At 36.5% G+C, this 22,649-nt stretch overlaps 1 protein-coding gene across 2 annotated transcripts; it reads left to right on the forward strand.

The window, feature by feature from the left end:
* Positions 1–131: 131 nt before the first annotated feature.
* Positions 132–21,168, forward strand: tlk2 (tousled-like kinase 2). Of its 2 annotated transcripts, none has more exons than XM_051105922.1 (21): positions 132–771; positions 1,665–1,747; positions 3,965–4,036; positions 6,057–6,123; positions 6,267–6,310; positions 6,421–6,519; positions 7,885–7,992; positions 8,080–8,172; positions 8,313–8,423; positions 9,075–9,211; positions 10,463–10,615; positions 10,702–10,768; positions 11,815–11,912; positions 12,055–12,136; positions 12,433–12,524; positions 13,845–13,934; positions 14,920–15,089; positions 15,218–15,353; positions 15,519–15,630; positions 15,739–15,846; positions 20,003–21,168. In XM_051105922.1, the coding sequence occupies exons 2-21, from the start codon at positions 1,667–1,669 to the stop codon at positions 20,174–20,176; spliced, it is 2,094 nt and encodes a 697-aa protein (XP_050961879.1). In that variant the 5' UTR covers positions 132–771; positions 1,665–1,666; the 3' UTR covers positions 20,177–21,168. The 2 variants fall into 2 exon arrangements, with proteins under 2 accessions (XP_050961879.1, XP_050961880.1); XM_051105923.1 differs by having other exon boundaries at positions 11,818–11,912.
* Positions 21,169–22,649: the final 1,481 nt, after the last annotated feature.

Consider the following 22,649-nt stretch of genomic DNA (forward strand, 5'->3'; position numbering starts at 1 on the left):
TAAACGGCTATATGTACACTGCTTAAACCCTATAAATAAAGCAGAAAAAATAATTAATTGATTTTTTTTTTTTCTTTCATTGATAAGTGTTTGCTAGTGGAAATGGGCGTGGTTGAAAGGTAGAAATGTCTTGCACAATCTCACGAGAAAATATGAGATTTACCGATTATTGTTTACATTGCAAAAAATAAGAACCGAACCGAATCAATTCTGATTTTGCTAATCTGATTGGAAAAAGGATTCTTTCATCTACATCCACTAATCTTTGTGAAAGGTGATGTTGGGGTGGAACGGAATTTAAAGAGCCGATTTATCATTCCAGGACTTGATCCCGGTTCGGTGCTGACCCAGAGCTGCGAAGACAAACGAGAAACAAAATATCTAAAAACAAGACCACGATTAACTAACTTCGAAGCGAGTCGCGTCATTTTGGATGGGAAATCGTTAGGTGTGGATCTGCAGCGAGGTACCACATGCCTCAGATCTGCTAGAAAATAGATATCGCAGAAGGCCAGCGGAGAAAGGCGGGTTCGGGAGATCAAGGCCTCGGAGGTCTCGCAGTCCTCGGACTACGGTAGGACGCGGAGCTGGCGTCCCCTAGCGACACAGCAGGCACCGAGCGCAGGCGAGGGTCGGGGATTCGGCTAAGGCCTAGCGCTGAGATGTCGGGCTGAGACGGAAAGGGCGAGACGGGAGACCAGAGGAGGAGAACGGTCGAAGAAAAGACGTCAGATAAAACGGCAAAAGGGAGAAAAGACCCCGATAAAACAGGTACAAAGACAAATGTGGCAGTTTAAGGAGGCTAGCAAGAAGATTTGCTGGGCAGTGGAGAAACAACAGACAATAGAAGCAAAACCCAGGGGTAAAGAGATACTGAGACGGTATTTAGATGCAGTTTCTTTTGTTTTGTTCCTTTGCGAACCTTTTCGTTTTTTAAAACGTTAATTCTTCGGATTTTCTGTAAGTTATCCGTTAATTCAATCAATCGCACACATCTAATGATGGACTCAGAATGATAACTTATTAACCAAGCCAATTCATCATGTAATCGTTAAATAATCTACAATATGCTGGAACAAGTGATTACAGATTCCATTGAATGAGGTGTTTAAGTTAAGTTGGACGTGTAACGGATGAGATTTAACTAAAATATACATCGGTGGTTGCTCTAACGTTGTATAGTTTGGTTGGTTGTTTAGTTAGGAAGTATATGGAGTTGTTCAGGTAGCCTTGTGCATTTATGTTTTTTTTCTTTCTCCTCAGCCCCCTTCTCAGATCATATTAAGTATAGTGTATGATTTTGCACTGATTGCATTTGACTTCAAGTCGAAAACAAGTCTGATTGATTAAAAATCAATGTTTCTTTGTTAAATGCACTGCAGGTCACGTGTTGCATGTGGTTTGACATGAATTGATCTGTGAAGATCTTGCATGACCATGGTGTTTTTCTCGTGGGTTATCTATAGGATATGGTTTTAGGTGGGAGTGAGTTAATGACTGAATGAGTGTTGGTAGGGAGGCTGAGTCATGAATCTCAGAATGCTCTCGAAAACATGTATCGGGGACACATGACTCAACATGTCACACACATGACTGTCCCATCAATCTGTCGGCATCACTATGGCTACATAATGTCATGCACACTCTCTTCCTCTCTCTCGCAGCCATGATGGAGGAATTGCACAGCTTGGATCCTCGCAGGCAGGAGCTGCTAGAGGCCCGTTTCACAGGAGTCGGAGTTGCCAAGGTCTGTCTGCTCTCAAACTGATATATTTCTATTTGTTTATGATAATCTGTAATTCCTGCACATACCTTCCCCCTTGCATTAGACCTCATCCATTGGTACGCCTCCTTCTCTCATTCGTGTGTTTGTCTAGGCCCTGGGCCTGTCTGCTTTCATGCATTAAGTTACATGTTAAGTTCATTTTTTCCTCCTGCTTTTGCCCAGTTGTCTGAATCAACCTGTTGTTTCTGTCGTTTTCCACAAAAGCTCAGGCTTTTCGTTAAAATTAGTCTAAGAAGGACAGATTTTTGGACAAAAAAGGAGATTTAAAAACCGGGATAAGGTAGAGTTCCATATAACGATGCAACAAAATAGGCTTACATTTTTCATGGGAAGACTGCTAACGGGCTTAAATTTCTCATTTCTCATTTCTCCCAAACCAAAACCAACAATAAAGTTTCAGTGATTAAATTGGTTTAAATAATTTGGTTGTTCATTTTCTCAGCCGCTAAATTAATCACAGCAAAAAAGCTCTTTGACAACAAGCCTCCTCTTGATATTTCACCAAAAAAAAGTTTTTATTTCTACACCTAAATCATTTTTGCTCACTGTAAAGTGAGTCCACACAGCAAACAAGTTTGCCTATTGCAGCTTATTCACACTGTGTCCATGAAATAGACACACGTAATTGTAGAAACACTAATAAATGCTATTATCTACATTCCCATGCACCTAACAGTCTGTTAGTAATTGGACTGATGGCTCAGTCAGATTGAAAAGCCTTAATGTAAACACCTCAATCAATGTGATTTGATTGGATTGAAAAGGAAGGTGTAGACCTGAAATAATCTGTTTACGTACTACGTACGTTTACTTCTTACTGTACAAATATGCATGTCTTTATTTATGTCTTATGAACTTATCAGTGGAGGAGACTGACATTTAATCAAGGTCAAAATGATACTCACAGTAGCTCTGGTGATGTTATATTGATGGCTTTCTTCAGTTCTGAACATCCTGAGTGGGGCATTGTGCATGCTCTTAAGATTTATATGAACAATTATGTGATTCGAATTGCAGAATTCACATTCTGTGTAAGCAGAACTTCCAGAATCTGAAATTAATTTTTGACAAAAATAGGTTTCACTTACTTTTCCGGTCAATTTCGGCTCTCGAAAACTACTTCAGCTGAAACCAAATGAATATATTTTTATATGTGACCCTGGACCACAAAAATAGTCATAAGTAGCACGGGTATATTTGTAGTAATGGCCAACAACATTGTGTGGTCAAAATTATCAATTTTTCTTTTATGCCAAAAATCATTAGGATAATAAGTAAAGCTCATGTTCCATGAAGATATTTTGTAAATTTCCTACAGTAACTGTATCAAAATGTATTTTTTGATTAGTAATATGCATTACTAAGAACTTCATTTAGGCAACTTTAAAGATGATTTTCTCAATATTTTTTTTTTTTTTTTTTTTTTTGCACTCTCCAATTCCAGATTTTCAGATAGTTGTATCTCAGCCAAATATTGTCCTAGCAAACCATACATCAATGAAAAGCTTATTTGTTCCGCTTTCAGATGATGCATTAATCTCAATTTAAAAAAAAATGATTTGATTTAAGTGTTTGGAAAACATTCGCAGAGCATTTGCAGTGTGTTTTTGAGGAAAAGTTTTGGATTGGTTCCTGGCACAAGGACATTGATTTGTCAGTTTTTCGACGTTAGATGTTCACTGGTCACTGCCGTGGCCGTGAGAGTCCGCTTCACTGACTAGGCAACGCTGGATGTTTTTGGTTCGGTCTGAGAAATTTCAGCAACTGCATTAATTGAGCGGACTGTCTGTAGGTGCATAGCACAGGGACGTTTATCGCCGTGTTATTGGATTGTGGAGGGTTTTAGCCTGACCTGACCAGAATGACCAGCATCTGTCGCCCTTTCTCTCTGTATATCATTGCATGTTTAGCTCAGAGCAGGACGGCCTTTTACCAAAGGCTCATTAATAAAATGCTGCTCCGCACACATATGCAACCTTTCTCAAAGACTTAGTTACATCTGAGGATTCTTTTTTTTTTTTTTTTCTTCACACAAACCATGAAACAAAATGGCTTTTATGCACTTCAGGTTTGTTTTCACAGACCTGAAGACTTGCCGCTGTTTTTTCCTGCATTACTAGCACTGATCTTTCCTTTAGGAGATGTAAATCCTGTTATCTGTTGTCTTCCTCTCTGCAGGGTTCTGGACACAACGAGTCCTCTAACCAGAGCTTATGTAGCGTGGGCTCCCTCAGTGACAAAGAGCTGGAGGTTAGTACACATCTGAAGCTCAAACAGTTGTTAAGTCACTGAAGTGTATCTGTTTCTGTCTGGAGTAGGTGATGCAGTTGTCAACTGACGTGTTTTATGATGAGAGTCAGGGAGGTCCAGCTCTGTTGTAGTTGGCGCCATGTTTTATTTATTTCACCCAATAATATCACCCAGGGCGTCTGGCTGGAAGGACTTTTTCTTTTTTTTTTTTTTTTTTTTGTTTTCTGGTTTTAGTTGCTCCTTTCTTTAATATTTGGAATCTGGATTCTGTTAATCAGTGAAATGCACATCTGTAATCCTTTCCTTGTGTTGCAGTCAGACAAAGATTACGTGTGTAATTTCTGGGCAGATGGTGTGAACAAACAAGATTTCAGAAATTATAAACCTCTCTGCTATTGGTTAGTCAAACAGAGAGAGCGGCATGATGGTAAAACAGAAAGAACCACAGCGTTTACATTTTTTCTAATTTAAAGGGATGGTTCACTCAAAAATGAAATTTCTGTCACACAAATTAAGATATTTGCAATGAAATCTGAGAGCTTTCTGGCCTTGCATAGACAGCAACACAACTGACACATTCAAGAAGACCCAGAAAGGAAGTAAGGACATTCGTTGTGATACTCTCGTGAATGTGCGACGAAGACTCACGTGAAGAGAAGAAATTGTTGAAAATTGTTGTTGTTTTATTTGTGCACAGAAGGTATTCTTGTAGCTTCATAAATTTAAAGATGCAGTAGGTGATTGTCTGCAGAAACATTTTTTGTTATGCTGGTTGAAAGTTTTCACATCTCGATAGCAATCAATAAGTTAAGTGGTCTGAATGTATTTATATGTGTTTATATATTCTGTGGAAGGTGTAGGACCAAGCAATGTTCGCCCAATCAAAATGCTCGGTCCGAACATTACGATAGGCTGACGTACCTGCCTGTCAACATATGTATTTGCATACCTCTGCACAGACAGCATACGTCCTCAGCCCGTTCCCATACTCTATGCAGACAGAGCAAGAATGACAGGCAAGCATCAACAACCTGATTTTCTTTCCTGGTATTGCAATACTTTTACTAACTGTGCTATAAAGTGTTCTCACGGTTAATGACGTGATGTTGTAACGGTAGTTTTGTGGCAGACTGACAATTGCGCATGTGCATAACATGTATCTGTACGATCTGGAAAGGTGAGGAGATTACTCACTCTACCGACATCTGTTTCTCTTTATTTTATGTATTTCCTTTCTATTTGTGACCTGAGTTGAATGCATGCTTGTGTATGTTCCCCATGTATGTGGACGAGTATGAGGCGTTTTATTAAACTCTGCCGTTTTCTCGTCTCTCGTGCATTATTAGCACCACACAGTTTTCCTATTTGGGCTGTTTAGCATTTCAACTCAGTGTTACAGTATATTGTAGTAATGCTGTCTCTGGTTATCTAGCCTGTGTGCGTTCATACATTCGGGAGGCGTGGCTTTGGACGGCGATTTGCCGGGAAGATGGGCCGTTCGCTTTCATTGCTATCAGGCTAAAGTTAGCATTTTTTTAGCAAGATCCCCTATTGCACCTTTAAGGCTGATCCACTGATGTCACATGGACTATTTTAACAATGTCCTTACAAACTTTTTGGGTCTTGAACGTGTCAGTTGTGTTGCTGTCCATGCAGGGTCAGAAAGCTCTTGGATTTCATCAAAAATAACTTAATTTGTGTTTGGAAGATGATGGTGATGAAAAAGAATATGAAGAACAATAAACCATGTTGTTCAAAAACAGCATTACTGGACAGCACAAACTAAAACTGATCCTGTTAATTTAAAAACAGGCAGACGGGCAGAGATTGTTGTGTCTCTGCAGTCTTTGGATGTTGATGTCCAGTCTTTCAGGTTGTATGAGCTTGTAGCCTCTAACATTTCAATGGAAACTTCTGGAATGAATAGGGTTGTGGAATGAGGTGATGTCATGGATTCTTGCATTTGCCTGGTAGCTTACAAAGTCTCTCTCACTAACCCTTGCTCTCTCTTCCCACTCAGACCCCAGAAAAGAAATCTAATGACCAGAGAACACGTAAAAGGAAAGGAGACCCTTTTGACAACCAGGGTGAGTTTGAGTAACACTCTTGATGTAATTGATGCTGAATGCACTGGTTCTTATAGCAGGTGTATGTTATGTCTTTTGAAATGTTGTTTCTCATGACTATGGTTCTGACTCTTTGTTTTTTTTTTTTTTTTTTTTCCCTCTAGGCAAAGGAGGAGGGAGAGGACACAAAATTAGTGATTATTTTGAGGTAGGTGCATGTAGTTTATTCTATTACTACTAACCATTTGATCCCCATTCTGGGTTAAATTTAGTTTTTGTGCGCATCTTCTGATTTAACTTCTATTTGTTTTTGTGTAGTTTGCAGGGGGTAGTGGCACTGGTACCAGTCCAGCTCGTGGCATTCCTCCAGTGGCACGGTCCTCTCCGCAGCACTCTCTTTCAAACCCTCCTGCTGCCGTGAGTCTCTTTCTTACTGCCAAACCTTTTGTTGATAGAACTATTAAAGGGATAGTTCACCCAAATATAATTGTGTTGTAGACTCACCATCATGTTATTCCAAACCCAAATTAAGATTCAGAACACAAATTAAGATATTTTTAATGAAACCTAAGAGGTTTCTGTCCCTCCATTGATTGTGCAGGTAACCAAACCTTCTAGAAGTTTCATAAAGTCATTGTTAAATTGATTGATATGATTGCTTTAAATGATGAATGGATTTTATTTACATATAAACACTTGTACATTGATTGCATCACATATGGTAAACGACATAGTTTGTTTTATGACTTGTGAAGTTTTGGTTACCTTGACTTGCCATGCAGGGATAATTCATTAATATTTGTGACCCTGGACCACAAAACCAGTCGCAAGTAGCATGTATATTTGTAGCAATAGCCAACAATACATAGTATGAGTCAAAATTATAGATTTTTCTTTTATGCCAAAATCATTAAAATATTAAGTGAAGATCATGTTCCATTAAATTATTTTGTAAATTTCCTACCGTAAATATATCAAAACTTAATTTTTGATAAGTAATATGCATTGCTAAGAACTTAATATGGACAACTTTAAAGGTGATTTTTCTCTGTTTTGAAATTTTTTTTTTTTTTTTTTTTTTTTTTTTTTTTTTTTTTTTTTGCACCCTCAGATTCCACATTTGATTAAATACTTTGTAACTCGGCCAAACATTGTACTATCCTAACAAACCATACATCAATGGAAATCTTATTTATTCAGCTTTCAGATTATGTATAAATCTACATTTTTCCTTTATGACTGGTTTTGTGGTCCAGGGTCACATTTAAGTTTGTGTTTCAAAGGTTACGTAAAGTCTCATGGGTTTGGAACAAATGATGACAGAATTTTAATTTTTGGATGAACTATTAATGTACTGTAGTATAAAGTAATGTAAGTTCAGCCACAAATACGTGTATGAAACAAAATATTCAACTTGCATTTGTATGCAACAATAAAAAACGAAACTGGGATGGTCAGAGGTCAGGAATACATATAGTGTGCATTGCAAATTGTATATTGCTGTAGCTGATGCTTTAGAGTTGATGCTTAAGATGACAAGTGATTGCTGTAGCTGTGTATAAGCATTTCAGTACAATCATTATAATCATAGAAGTTATAATTATGTTTGTGCTCATATTCTGTCACAGTAACAGTGATTATTATTATAGTAAAACATGATTATAGGGTAGCAGTGCAGAGGACTGACATAAGTGCAGTGTGGCTTTCTTATTAACGGTGACCCTTTTTGGTTGCATTTTGTGTTTATGGAAATATGTTTTTGTTTTTGGTTTTGATTGACAGGTGCAGCAAGGTAGCCCCTCCTCCATCGGCTCAGTAAACGCAGACCACTCCCACTCCTCCTGTTCCCACAAGCCACCTTCTACACACACTCAGCATCGAGCCACACAGGTAACACACAACTAAAAACACACTCACAACTTCACAGGCACTTTCAGATCATCACTTTGATATCCACCTTCGTTTGCTCTTTCCCAGTCTGAGTTGACAATGGAGAAGTTAGCGGCGCTGGAGAGCAGTAAGAGCTCAGATCTGGAGAAGAAAGAGGGACGTATTGATGACTTGCTTAGGGTACGACTTTGTTCACACAAAGCATCAATGTTAAAATGTCTGTAGTGTGAATCTTTTCACTTTGTCAATAAAATACGGTTTATAAAACCTACCAGGTGCTATGAATACACTGTTTATGTTGGTGTTTTTGTGTGCTGCAGGTAAACTGTGACCTGCGCAGACAGATCGATGAGCAACAGAAGATGCTAGAGCGATGTAAAGAACGACTCAATAAATGCGTGACCATGAGTAAGAAACTGCTTATTGAAAAGGTAAATGTTTATGCAGTGGTTAATGTGTGGTAGTGTTCTGTATAAGGGCCATTCTACGGAATTGGTGCAAACTGCTGTCCCACAACCAAAAAAACACATTTAAAAAGCATTTAAGTATTCAAATCTTAGATGTTTATTAAGATTCTTCTATTATCTATTGAACACAATAATATTCACCATAATATTTCAAATGTCAGTAAGCTTAATACACATAAAATCATCATTAGTGGGTACTTACTAGGGCTGTGACAGTGGCAGATTTTTTCCACCGCAATGGTGATGGACCAACTACCATCGGTGGTGCGGTGTTGATATATAATTTTGAAAAATAAAAAAACATTTGTGTTTATTTCAGCCTGCAAAACACTAAAGTAAATATCAAAGAAATTATACATTTAAATAAGAAAGTAGCCAAAATAAGAACAGTAAATATTAAACAAACACAATCACTTGCAAAAAAAATTTAAATACGCCGTAATCTTTCCAAGACATTTCCAACTCTGACATTGAACCAATTCTGTAGAATGGCCCATATGTGTTTTACATTTTCTTAAAATGATGATTAATGTGTAGTTTTTATCCAGTTTAAACAGTGCATTGCATGTCCATTGTAGCGTCTCTGTAATTGCTAAATTGTGGGTATGTTTTCAGTCCAAGCAGGAGAAAATTGCATGCAGAGAAAAGAGCATGCAGGATCGGCTGCGTCTGGGCCATTTCACCACCGTACGGCACGGAGCCTCATTTACCGAGCAGTGGACAGATGGCTACGCCTTTCAGAATCTAGTCAAGTATGTGAGCTGCACACGCACAACATCTCAAACTTCACAACCTAGTCAGATCGCATCGCATACACGCACACGTCACACGCGCTGGCAAAATATGGTCAGTTTCTCTCCACACATGTGCGTGTGGAGAGCTAGCCATAAAAGACTCATTCAGGACTATGTTCAGGTCTGATGATGAATGAATGGGTGCTCTTATTTGCTCAGACCCTCAGAACCTTCTAACATGAACATGATACACACAAGATTTTTAGTGAAGTCACTTTTGCAGTTTTTATGGAAAATAGATTTTGCAAACCTTGCATAGGTGCCTTTTTTGTATTTTAACTTGTGAAAATCACTGCGACGTGGCGTTAAAGTGTTAACAAACAACTTGGTAAACACTGTCCTTTCAAAACAAGGTTAAGTGATGTTTTCTTACAGAAGAAGGTGAAACCACTCCACTTAAACCAAAACACACACACTTGAGGCCAACTACAATAGACCACCTACACCTACCAGCACTTGTTTTGCTGCAGGCAAGCAGTAAATTACCTCAGGACTACCTCAAGTAATGTCTGGATTAAACCGTACATATTTATCTATTAATTATGTTTAGTCCCCTGAGAAGTCATCCAGGATGCAGTTGAAGGGTGCATTCAATACCAGAAATGTGGTTGCCTGGCTGAATGAAGTCAATGCACAATTTTCCATTTCTGACACCGGCTTATCGCAGAGAGGAAAGGAAGTCAAACAACATTTACATGTTTTCAATATTTGTATTCTCTGCGGTGTTTATCAAACAACGCCAACACCAGTACAAAGACAAAACAGCCTGTTTCGGGTTCTTCCTCTGCTATTTTCTTTTGCTTAGGAAAGCACTCTGTTTATGAGCACCACCAAGTCATAGTTTTATGTAACAGGAGTGGCAGCTCTGGGCATGAACAAAAGCATGAATCTTATTAGCTGGCTAGCTTTTTCACAGTGCGATGGAAAAGAGATTGGAGCACATCACCATTTTAAAAAAATAAAAAATCTGTGGCATTTATGGCGTGCAAATGTTTGTGTCAGCATGAACAGACACATTAACACCCATACATTCCAGCTGAAATGTTTAACCTACCAGACATTCATCTTTGTGTGAACAGGCCTTTTTTGGTATATAAAAGTAGTAAAGTATTTAATGAACGAACATGCAGAGAGAATGTGTAGAATTGTATAAATGACGATACTAGGAAACGTGTTGTGTAAAATAAAAATGACTTTGTCTTTATTTAGACAACAGGAGAGAGTCAATGGGCAGAGAGAGGACATAGAAAGGCAGAGGAAACTGCTGATGAAGAAGAAACCGCCCAACGCCAGTCAGACTCCTCCTCCAAACCTAGAACCCAACAAACGCAAGAGCAAGAGCAACGGCGCAGAGAATGAGATGTAAGTTCTTCTGTCGTCTCAGGCTTTGAGTAGTCTAGGAATTTGGCTTAATTGGATTTTGTCCTAATTTGTTTATGTCCTCACAGGTTATCTTTAGCAGAATACCATGAGCAAGAAGAAATTTTTAAACTGAGACTCGGACACCTGAAGAAGGTACTTATGTTGTCACATTCATATTACATGCTTGTTTAAATAAGTCCACTTCCAGAACAAAAATTTACAGATAATGTACTCACCCCCTTGTTATCCAAGATGTTCATGTCTTTTTTTTCTTCAGCTGTAAAGAAATAGTTTTTAGGAAACATTTTAGGATTTTTCTCCATATAATGGATTGATATGGTGCCCCGATTTGGAATTTCCAAAATGCAGTTTAAATGCAGCTCCAAACGATCCCAGATGCGGTTGTAAACAATCCCAGCCAAAGAAAAAGGGTCTTATCTAGTGAAACGATCAGTTATTTTCATTTAAAAAAAAAAAAAAAGTTTAAATACTTTTTAATGTCAAACGCTCGTCTTGTCTTGCTCTTCCTGAACTGTTTATTCTGCCTCAAGACAGTTAGGGTATGTTGAAAAACTCCAATCGTATTTTCTCCCTCAACTTCAAAAATCATTTCAAAATCATCCTACATCGCTGCAGAAGTACCGACCCAGTCTTTGCAAAGTGAACATGTAAAGAAGATCAAACACCCTTAACAAAAAAAGATAAAACAGCGATATAGGACGATTTTGAAGTTGAGGGAGAACATGAGATGGGAGTTTTTCGACATACCCTAAATGTCATGACCTGGAACAAAAACTGTCCATGCTGAGTAAGACGAGAAGAGCTTTTAACATTAAAAAGTATAGAAATTGCATTATTTTTATTAAAATAATCGTTTCGCTAGATAAGACCCTTCTTTCACGGCTGGGATCGTTTACAACTATATTTGGTATAGTTTGAAGCTGCATTTAAACTGCATTTTGGAAGTTCAAAATCTGGGCACCATATCAGTCCATTATATGGAGAAAAATCCTAAAATGTTTTCCTCAAAAAACATAATTTTTTATGGCTAAAGAAAGAAAGACATGAACATCTTGGATGACAGGGGTGAGTACATAATCTGTCAATTTTTGTTCTGGAAGTGGACTTCTCCTTTAAACACGTGCTGTCATGATAACGGGTCTTTGTTTTGGTGTTTTGTGTGTCTCTATTTGCGTCAGGAGGAAGCAGAAATTCAAGTGGAGTTGGAGCGGTTGGAGCGTGTGCGTAATCTTCACATCCGAGAGCTCAAAAGAATCCACAATGAAGATAACTCCCAGTATGCACTTTGAAAGTTTATTATCACACTTGAGCCTTTTTGGTTTCAGTACAGAGTTTTTGAGAGCGCTTTTGAGGGTTTTTCAGAGTTCAGACACGTCTGTGGTGGATTTAAATTGTGCAATTGTCTCTCCGATTGTCAGGTTTAAAGATCATCCCACGCTAAATGACCGTTACTTGCTCTTGCATCTGCTGGGTAGAGGAGGCTTCAGTGAGGTCTACAAGGTAACAGATCTGCGATTGGAAAGAATGTGTTTTAGGTTTGGGGATGTACAAATCTGTGTATTTCATAATCATCAGTGGGTAGTAAACTGAGATGCCTGGAAGATTTATAAAATCATGAGACATTCAAATAAGATGCATTCTTGGTTTCGAAACAATAGCAGAAAATTACATAAATTAGTCATCTTCACTAATAGACTAGCCAACCATTCTGGCACGTCGGTAGTTTAATTGTTTCTGGTATTTACAGTCTGCATTTTTTTTTCTTTTTTTCTTCCTGTTCTTTTCTGTTTCTTTAGGCCTTTGATTTGACTGAGCAGAGGTACGTGGCTGTGAAGATTCACCAGCTTAATAAGAACTGGAGAGATGAGAAGAAAGAGAACTATCACAAGTGAGCGCAAACACCTTTTCCATCCTTATTTCCTAACAGCTAATGCATATTCTGATTCAATATAAGGAGCCAAGTGTGCTGCTTGTTCTAGAATGCATTATTCTTCCTGAACTAGACTGGAAATCTGTTCATAATGATGAGTTTAGAATCATCCTTGTTGTAAACATGTCAGTTTCCAAAATATGCCTATGAACAGTCTATAAAACATTTAAACAGTGTGATTGACAGAGCGCTTGCCCATAATAATATTAAAGGGGTAGTTCACCCAAAAATGAAAACCCGTAAGACCTTCGTTCGTCTTCAGAACACAAATTAAGATATTTTTGATGAAATCCGAGAGCTTTCTGGCCTTGTGTAGAAAGCAAGGGTCCTTCCACGTTCAAAACACAGAAAGGTACCAAAAACGTCAGTTGTGACATCAGTGGTTCAGTTGTAAATTTATGAAGCTATGAGAGTGATTTTTGTGCACAAAACTACACATTGTTTACATTTAGAGGATAATCTGTCTATTATTTTATTTAAATTTTTTTGGCACACAAAAAGTATTCTTGTAGCTTCATAAAATTACAGTTGAACCACTGATGTCACATGGACCATTTTGTCTATGTTCTTGGTACTTTTCTGGACCTTGAATGTGGAAGGACTCTTGCTGTCTATGCAGGGTCAGAAAACTATCAGATTTCATCAAAAATATCTTAATTTGTGTTCTGAAGATGAGCAAAGGTCTTATGAGTTTGGAACAACGTGAGGATGAGTACTGTACCTTTATGCAAATTAGGATTGTCTGTTTACCTTTACATTTTAAAAACTGTGCTGGATTAATTTCTGGTGTATGTGAGTGCAAAAAGTTTGTACACATGCTTTTCAGTTTATTTTCTCGTCAAATTCGTTTTTTTATATATATATATATATATATATATAATGTATATATGTATGTGTGTGTACACACACAAGGCCCCTGATATCTGGGTTTGACTACAGATTTAAAGGAAGTGGGTGGAGAGATAAATGATAGTGTTGTCAGGACTGCGGTATTTTACAATTAACATTCTTTTGCTCTGACAAAAACAACTCTTCCCTTTCTTTCAGACAATAGCTCAAAGCTTGTGATTGATTTTGTGAGCTTTGTGTAGGAACTTTGACTGAAATATTCAAAGCTTATATACTTAAGTTCTTGTTTTCATAATGTTTGAACATTTACATATGATCCATAATTTTATTCAAACCTATTCAAAGTCTCCATTCAATGGAAAATTTATCCAGTGCTATTTATTGAACTGTTTGTTGAATTAAGATGGTTGGTTATGTAATGTTTTATAGGCATGCCTGTCGAGAATATAGGATCCATAAGGAGCTGGACCATCCTAGAATAGTCAAACTGTATGACTACTTCTCCCTGGACACAGACTCGTGAGTAAACTTGCTCTTGTCCAATTGAAATGTGTACGGTTTTCAAATAATTGTCTCTGATTTGAAACCACTTTCAAGCTTTCAAGTCATTTTCACTAATTTTGTGTTGTTCATTTGAAAGTGTTGCAGTCAGCATATTTGTTTGGTGCAATTTTGTTTTCCATTACTTCACTCCTTAAAGGATTAATTCACTCCAGAATTAAAATTTCCTGGTAATTTACACACCCCTGTGTCATCCAAGATGTTCATGTCTTTCTTTCTTCGGTCAAAAAGAAATGGTTTTTGAGGAAAACACTCCAAGAGAAGGAGGAGGCGGTTGAGGGTTCAATTTATAGTTTCAGTGCAGCTTCAAAGGGCTCTACATGATCCCGGCTGAGGAATAAGGGTTTTATCTAGCAAAATGATCAGTCAGTACTGAAAAAGTACTTTTTAACCACAAATCCTCGTCTTGCATTAGCTCGACTTCATGCATTACGTAGTCATGTATGGAAGTACCGACCCGGTGTTCACAAAGCGAATGTGAGTCAAATGCCGAAAAAGGAAAAACAATGTCAGACCATTTTGTCCCACCCTACCTTTTTGAATCAAAGTACACAGACGAAGAACTAACTACAAGTGAACTTTCCAACGTGATCAAGTAATGTGTGAAGTTGTAGACATGCATCACAGAGCTAGTGCAAGACAAGCATTTGTGGTTAAAAAGTATAAAATGACCGCTAGATAAGACCCTTATTCCTCAGCTGGGATTGTGTAGAGACCTTTGAAGCTGCATTTAAACCTGCTGATGCCTATTGAAGTCCACTATATGGTGAAAAATCCATCAGAAATGTTTTTTTCACAAATCTTAATTTAATTTCAACTGAAGAAAGAAAGACATCTTGGGTGACAGGGGGGTGAGTCAGTTATCAGGAAATTTTAATTCAGAAGTGAATCCTTTAAAGTGGAGAAATGAAAGAGGTCTTGCTTAATGTGGTATTGTTTCTAGATTCTGCACTGTTCTGGAGTACTGTGAGGGGAACGATCTGGATTTCTACCTGAAGCAGCACAAGCTAATGTCAGAAAAAGAGGCCCGATCCATCATAATGCAGGTTGTCAATGCCCTCAAGTACTTAAACGAGATCCGCCCACCAATCATCCATTACGACCTCAAACCAGGTATGACATGCCCAGACCACTCAACTCTTCTGTGTTAGGCCAAGCATGAGAATTGGCACCATTTTAATGAAGAAGGCGTGCAAGATGAGACTGTTGAACAACTGATCCTTGTGTTTGTGTTTGGCTAGGTAACATCCTGCTGGTAAATGGCACAGCATGTGGGGAAATAAAAATCACAGATTTCGGCCTGTCCAAGATCATGGACGACGACAACTACGGGGTGGACGGCATGGAGCTGACATCACAGGGGGCGGGGACATACTGGTGAGTGGTCTGCTATGACCAGGATTTGGATTTGATCAAATGAACTGAAATCTCCCTCCACATGAAACTGATTTTGTTTTAAGGAAGTGTTGTGTAGTTTATGGTCTGAAAGTTTGGATATACAACTGAGCTCAAAATGCAATCTCTTGCCGCCTTGTGCTCCAGGTATCTTCCCCCAGAATGTTTTGTGGTTGGAAAAGAGCCACCTAAGATCTCCAACAAAGTGGACGTTTGGTCCGTTGGGGTCATCTTTTACCAGTGCCTCTATGGGAAGAAGGTAAAAGACACTCGTGTACATTTTCTAACACTGGCTGTGTTGTCACTGTCCACTGAGATGACCTTTATTTTCTTATCTTTTTTTCTTTTTCTTTTTTTCACCACACAGCCGTTCGGTCATAATCAATCCCAGCAGGACATCCTCCAGGAGAACACTATTCTCAAAGCCACAGAGGTGCAGTTTCCACCAAAACCAGGAGTCTCACCTGAGGCTAAGGTACTTCTTTGGACGGTGTGCGTGCGTGCGTGTGTGTGTGAGAGACCCCAGACCAGAGAGGTAGAGAGTATTATGAAACAAGTGTTACTGGGTTCCCATCACTCATTTTTACATTGCCTCAGAAGTAAATCTCTAGTGCGAAAATATTTGTGAGGGCATTTTTTTTATATTCACCTTATTGTAAAAACCATATGTTGTCTTTAATGTCAAATACTTCGTTTAATCAATATTTTTAAACTGTTGTCAATAAAAATAGACTGTTTAAAATTGTAGCTAAATTAAGTATGAAAAACAGGAGTTCTTAGGGCTGCAAAATTGACAATTCATTATTTTAGATTATTGATCTTTATATTATAATAATGATTATGAGTATGGATTATAGAAAACAATATCAAATGTTTTTGTTTCATTTTGGGCAAATCATATTCTGTCTTCACAGACAAACATTTTGGTCCATGACGTTGGTCAAGTCTAGCACAAGTTGCAAAAATTGGTTATAATAATGACTGAAGCTATGAAATTAATCTTTTATTTACATCGTATCTGTACTTTGTTGTTTATGATGAGGGAATTTGCGAGCGTGCGCACTCAACAACAGCTCTGGTGTTTTCAGCACTGACTAATCTAAGTGCCTCTGATTGGCCAGTACATTCTTGTGTTTAGGCCCAAAAGCCCTCGTTAATGTCCGGCCCATATATAATAGACACTACCAGTCAAAAGTTTTTGAACGGTAAGATTTTGGGGTTTTTTTTAAAAGTACGATTTTTAAGACAACATATAATAGACACTACAAGTCAAAAGTTTTTGAACAGTAAGATTTTTAATCAAAGTTTGAATGAATTAATCAAAAGTAGGTCATTACACTTAAATCAAACTGCAATATGGACTAGTATCTGTAAATATTACGCCACAAAAATACCATTTAATTGTGAATCCTGCATGTTTTGCGTGTCTCTGTTTTAATGAATGGAGCAGACAAGCGGTTTTGTAGTACACACAATGAAGCACGTGTGACGCTCGTGGTGATTTTATTTTGGTGGAGTTTTGGCCACAAGCCCTCGTTAATGTCCGACCCATATATAATAGACACTACAACTCAAAAGTTTTTGAACAGTAAGATTTTTAATGTTTAAGTCTCTTTTGCTCACCAAGCCTCCATTTATTTGATCCATAGTACAGAAAAAACTTTACAATTTTTAATTATTTTTACTGTTTAAAATGACTCTTTTCTTTTTGAATTGGTGTCAAAATTAACACATTAATGCAGGCGATTCATTTTTTCATGATGTATCAGTCAGATTCGGAGTATGTAGTTAAAGTAGTAGTCGTAGTTATGTCCTCAGTTAAATCATAAATTTACAAAAAAGGCGGCTAAAGCTGCCTTAAAACTGTGCATGTACGTGTTCATTATTTAAGAGTCACATTTAAAGCAATGTCAGATCCGCTTCAAGTTCAGCAGTGGCAGCTTTTAAAGTAACAGCAGCCAAAATATCCTAATAACCAGCTGCTGTGATGTCTGTTAATCAAAGAGTAAAATAAAAAAGAGGAAATCAATAACTTTAGTTTTAAGCTTTATCTTTTATTTAATTTAGATTTTAGTGTTTGATAACTTTATTTAATTTTGGCTGTATTTTCTTGCTGAAGGGCACAGGTTGCTATATGACAGTTATTATAATGGGTTTATGTGAAGATTGTTTTAAGTTCACTTAAATTACAAGTCTAATATATGTTCAGTTGAAAGCTCTCAATTATACTGTAATATTGAATGACTATAGTCAATGGTTAAATATTAGGAAGAAATTCATAGAGACATCAGTTGGCATTAAACAAAATTCAAAAATATATTTCCATGTTTCTACATTAATTTGTAATTTAATTAAGATTGAATGTGAAATTATTGCAGTGTAAGAGTATAATTAAAAAGTTTAATGTTAAGTGGGATTAATGGCGATTAAGTTCAGAAGAAATGTGATTTTAATTAGTTTTTTTTTTTTTTTTTTAATTGATTGGCACCACTAATTTGAATATATTTCAAATGTAATTTATTCCTGTGATTTCAAAGCTGAATCTTTAGCATCATTACTCCAGTCACATGAATGATCCTTTCAAATCTATATAATATTGTGATTTGCTGCTCAAAAATTTGTAGAATTTTTTTTTTTTTTTTTTTTCTCCAGTTTTCTTTGAATAGAAAGTTCAGAAGAACAGCATTTATGTGAAATGGATATCTTTTGTAACATAAATGTCTTTATAATCACTAGATGAATCCTTTCTAAATAAAAGTATTGATTTCTATAATTTCTCCCCTCCAAAAATTATACTGACTCAAGCTTTTGAATGGTATAGTGTATAATGTTACAAAAACTTTTTATTTCAGATAAATGCTGATCTTTGGAACTTTTTATTCATCAAATAATCCTAAAAAAAAATTACTCAACTGTTAAATAGTGATGATGATCATTTTTAATTAATGCTTTTATTAAGCAAGGACACATTAAACTGATCAAGTGACATTCATATTACAAAAACTTTTTCAGTAAAGAATTCTGAAAAAAAATGTATTGCTGTTATCACAAAAATTTTAAGCTGTACATCTGTTTTCAACATTTGATAAATGTTTCTTGAACACCAAATCAGCATATTAGAATACTTTTTTTCTTCTTCTTCTTCTTCTTCTTCTTCTTCTTCTTATTCTTATTATTTACTTTTAAAACAAAAGGGCATCTTTTCCTGCCTTGCATTGCTCTGTTTGTTGTTAACCTTGTAGCAAAGCAGCTTGCTCAAAACCAAATGCTTTGCTCAATTAGTGGCGTAAGAGAGGTTGTGGGATTCTGTCATTAATGTGGTTGTGTGTTGCTAGGAGACTTGTCATAATAATGACTATTCACGTAGTGAGTCAGATTGCCTGATATTCGCCCCTGTTTCTAGAACAATAATGTTTATTGTCTGCCTCTTTTAAATTAAAATTGAGATTCTGTATGATTTTTAGATTATTTGCACAAACCTAACCTACTTCCACACTTGGCTGTTGATGCTTTTCTACTGGAACATGTTATGTAGGGTCCTATGATGAAAACGCGCACGGAATCCTGTCATAAAAACGGAATTTACTGAATAACGCGGAATGTCACGGAATTTGTCAAAGTTTGAATGAGTTAATCAAAAGTAGGTCATTACACTTCAATCAAACCGCAATATGGACTAATATCTGTAAATATTAAGCTGCAAAAATACCATTTAAATGTGAATCCTGCATGTTCTGAGTGTCTCTGTTTTAATGAATGAAGCAGACGAGTGGTTTTGTTTACTACACACACTAAAGCATGCGTGACACTCGTTTCGGGTCTGTCATCTCACTAAATGAGGACATAAATACATGAATAATATCTGCTTACTTCATGAGCATTTGTCCGTTCCATTTTAGGAAAACTAGCATCATATCGTATACACACAGAAATGTGAAGGTAGACACTGCAAAATAAAAGTCTGGTTTAACTTGAAGACATTGTGCCAGATATATATTACTACTATTACAACTACTACTACTAAAATGAAACAAACATTATTTTTTAGGGTATAATCACACAACATTTCTTCCATGTTCTTCCATTTAATATTAAGAGGAAACTCCCCTTTTTTGCCCCCCCCAAAAAAATAAAGTTTCCTTAATTTTCAATAATTAAAAGATTAATGAAATTAATGTCTTATGCCTGTGATAACCAGAAAATTTTAAATACACAACATAGAATTTCTGAGGGTTTATTTATTTATTTATTTTAAGAATAAATTTGAATAAATGAAGTATGCATTCAAATAATTAGACGCGCAAAACACAGAATTTGTTAACAAACACATGGTGAGAAATAAAACATTTCATATGGCCCTAAAAATGTCATTTTTGTTAAACCTTTATTAAATTGATGTGAAATTGTATATGTTTCATAATTTTGCTCTTTGATTTAATACAATTTAATTTAAAAAGGAGTTGATAAAAATTAAAACTGAAAAAAAAAAAAAGAGAATCCAGAAAATTTAAACGGAAACAACAGAATTTGGAAAAAAATAAAACGGAATTTGGGAAAAAATAAAACAAATTTCATAGGACCCTAGATATGATAAACTGAACCCTTTCTAATGAACGTCTTGTCTACTCCAGGCCTTCATTCGCAGATGTTTGGTGTACCGCAAGGAGGATCGCATCGACGTTCACCAGCTGGCCAGTGATCCCTACCTCCTCCCGCACATACGCAAGTCAGTGGCAGCCACCGGTAACTCCAGCATGGCCGTCGCCTCCACCTCCAGCTCCTCCAACAGCAGCGCCTCAAATTGAGAGCCCCGCCCATCTTTGCTAGTTCTGACCGGAGCAGGCGGCGTGGGGCCTTTGCATTTTGCCCCGCCCCTCTCTGCAGCGCACTGGAAGGGGTCGCGAACCCCTTACCTGCCGAGCAAGGGAGCGGGAGGAAAGGGTAAGAGAGGGATGGAGACGAAACACATCCCCCTCAACCCTTCTTCCTCTCCCAGGCATCTGGAGGGTTGATTTGTTTCGTTTTATTTTATTTTTCGGATGGGAGGGGACTAAAAAGCGCCCCACGAATGAGCCAGAGCGAGAGGGCGTTACCCGTGAAATGGCCCGAACTGCGACGGCTCAGACCGGTGGAAGAGACTGGTATATGCCCTGCACCCCACAACACACAAATACACGCATACACGCATATAAAAACATTTATAACGAGGTCGGCTTGATTTTTCTTACATGGCAACACCGTCGAAGGGACAAGTCCGTTCATACTAATGTGCATTCACGTGTACAATATTCCTAAAGAATCTGGAGAAGCTCCCTGCTGACACAAAGCCCGTCCCGGCCCATCTTCCTCTCTCTCTACTCTCCTTGTTTAAATTTTTTTTTTTTTTTTTTTTTTGCCTCTGGAACGGATCTATGAACTTTTGGAAGCAATACTGTCAGTGGGTTCATTTCAACAATAGTTAACCCTAGTTTAAACGCCTTTTTGAACACAATTGCTGAGGCCAAATCAGCATCAGGACCTCTAGGATAGCTGATCTTCTATGCTGGGAATCAGATGTTTGTACTGTGTGTGAGAGATGTAATGGACAGGTTTAGCCCAGATGTTTTGTCTTTATGTCCTGCTCACTTTCACCCCTATTCTATGACCAAAGCTGAGCTCTACCAGTAGGTGGTGCTGTTTGACTTGAGTGTTTTTATTTTCGTTTTCTTTTTCTTTTCTTTTCTTTTTTTTTTTTTTGCTTTATGCTGTTATGCATTTTTAGGAAGCCTTTTTTTTTTTTTTTTTTTTTTTTTTTTTTTTTTTGTTTAGATTTAGCGACACTAACTGATTTCCCCCTCTCCTACCCCAACCCGTCCCCCCCAAGTATGTTCTTGTTTCTCATCGTGTCTTTGGACAGAATCTAACGTTGAAAAATGAAATGAAGTTAGATTTTATTTTTCATTGATTGAAAGTGTTGTGCCTCACATAGAAACACACAGACACAGATGCGTTCGGAAATTACACACAGTCATATATGTTTAGGTCTGGTGATACGGCTAATTGCCTGATCCTGTTTTACTGTTTGTGGGAAAGAACTCTCTAGAGGGGGCGGAGCTAGTTCAGGGGTACAGGGCAGAACTTGGAGCGATCATTAAATACTATTGGTTATTAATATATTGTGTTGTCTGCTTTATTTGTCTTCTTTATGGCTTGATGTTTACAGATAGTGGCTAAAAAGGTTTGAACTGGACGTTTTTACTGAATTATAAAAATAAAGTGAAATAGAAATATGGTAAAGTAAAACAATGACAAAAGCCAAAAGTTGAAACTTTAAAATGAAAATATTAAAAAAATCAAAAATGGTAATAAATATTATAATGGTTTATAAATAATACTATTAAATAAAATACAGCTTAGAAACGTAACCTTCAGAAATGGTGGCAACTAAAAGAAATAAGTCGAAATACCCAATTCTAATGAAATTATATATAATTATAAAAATGACACACATGATATTAAAATATTAAAATGAAATTAAAAGAAAAGAAAAAATAATTCGGAATATTAATAAATACTATATCAGCATATAAATAATACTATAAAATAAAATACAGCTTAGAAACATAACCTTTAGAAATATTGGCAACTAATGGAAAAAAGATGAAATACTCAAATTAAATACAATTATAATTAAATTATATGGAATTATAAAAACGACAAAAGTATGAAAGTATTCAAACATTAAAATGGAAATATAAAAATACAAGACAAATAAGTAACAGTAAATAACAAAATATTTATAAATACTACAATAGTACATAATACTATAAAATAAAATACAGCTTAGAATTGCAACCTTTAGAAATGTTGCCAACTAATGGAAATAAGACGAAATACTACAATTAAATCTCATTTTAATTATACATAATTATACAATTTGCAAAAGCATGAAATTATTGAAACCTTAAAATTGAAAATAAAAATATACAAAAATAAATCAAAATATTAAATACTATAATAGTATATAAATAATGCTATAAAATAAAATACAGCTTAGAAACGTAACCTTTGGAAATGTTGGCAACTAATGGAAATAAGTGGAAATCCTTAAATTCAATTATAATTAAATGTCACGTAATTATAAAAATGACAAACATGAAATTGAAACATTAAAATGAAATTAAAATAAATTCAGAATATTAGTGAATAATATAATAGCAAATAAATAATAGTATAACATAAAATACACCATTAGAAATATTGGCAACTAATGGAAAAAAGTTGAAATAAAATTATAAT

This window comes from Labeo rohita, chromosome 3, assembly GCF_022985175.1.
Source record: "Labeo rohita strain BAU-BD-2019 chromosome 3, IGBB_LRoh.1.0, whole genome shotgun sequence".
Classification (NCBI taxonomy): domain Eukaryota; kingdom Metazoa; phylum Chordata; class Actinopteri; order Cypriniformes; family Cyprinidae; genus Labeo; species Labeo rohita.

Bases quoted from the DNA above. Each gene is read 5' to 3' on its own strand.
- tlk2 (XM_051105922.1), top strand. From the start codon at position 1,667: ATGATGGAGGAATTGCACAGCTTGGATCCTCGCAGGCAGGAGCTGCTA. The intron at 1,748-3,964 runs GTCTGTCTGCTC...TCCTCTCTGCAG, and splicing joins CAGGAGTCGGAGTTGCCAAG to GGTTCTGGACACAACGAGTC. The intron at 8,173-8,312 runs GTACGACTTTGT...TGTGTGCTGCAG, and splicing joins GTATTGATGACTTGCTTAGG to GTAAACTGTGACCTGCGCAG.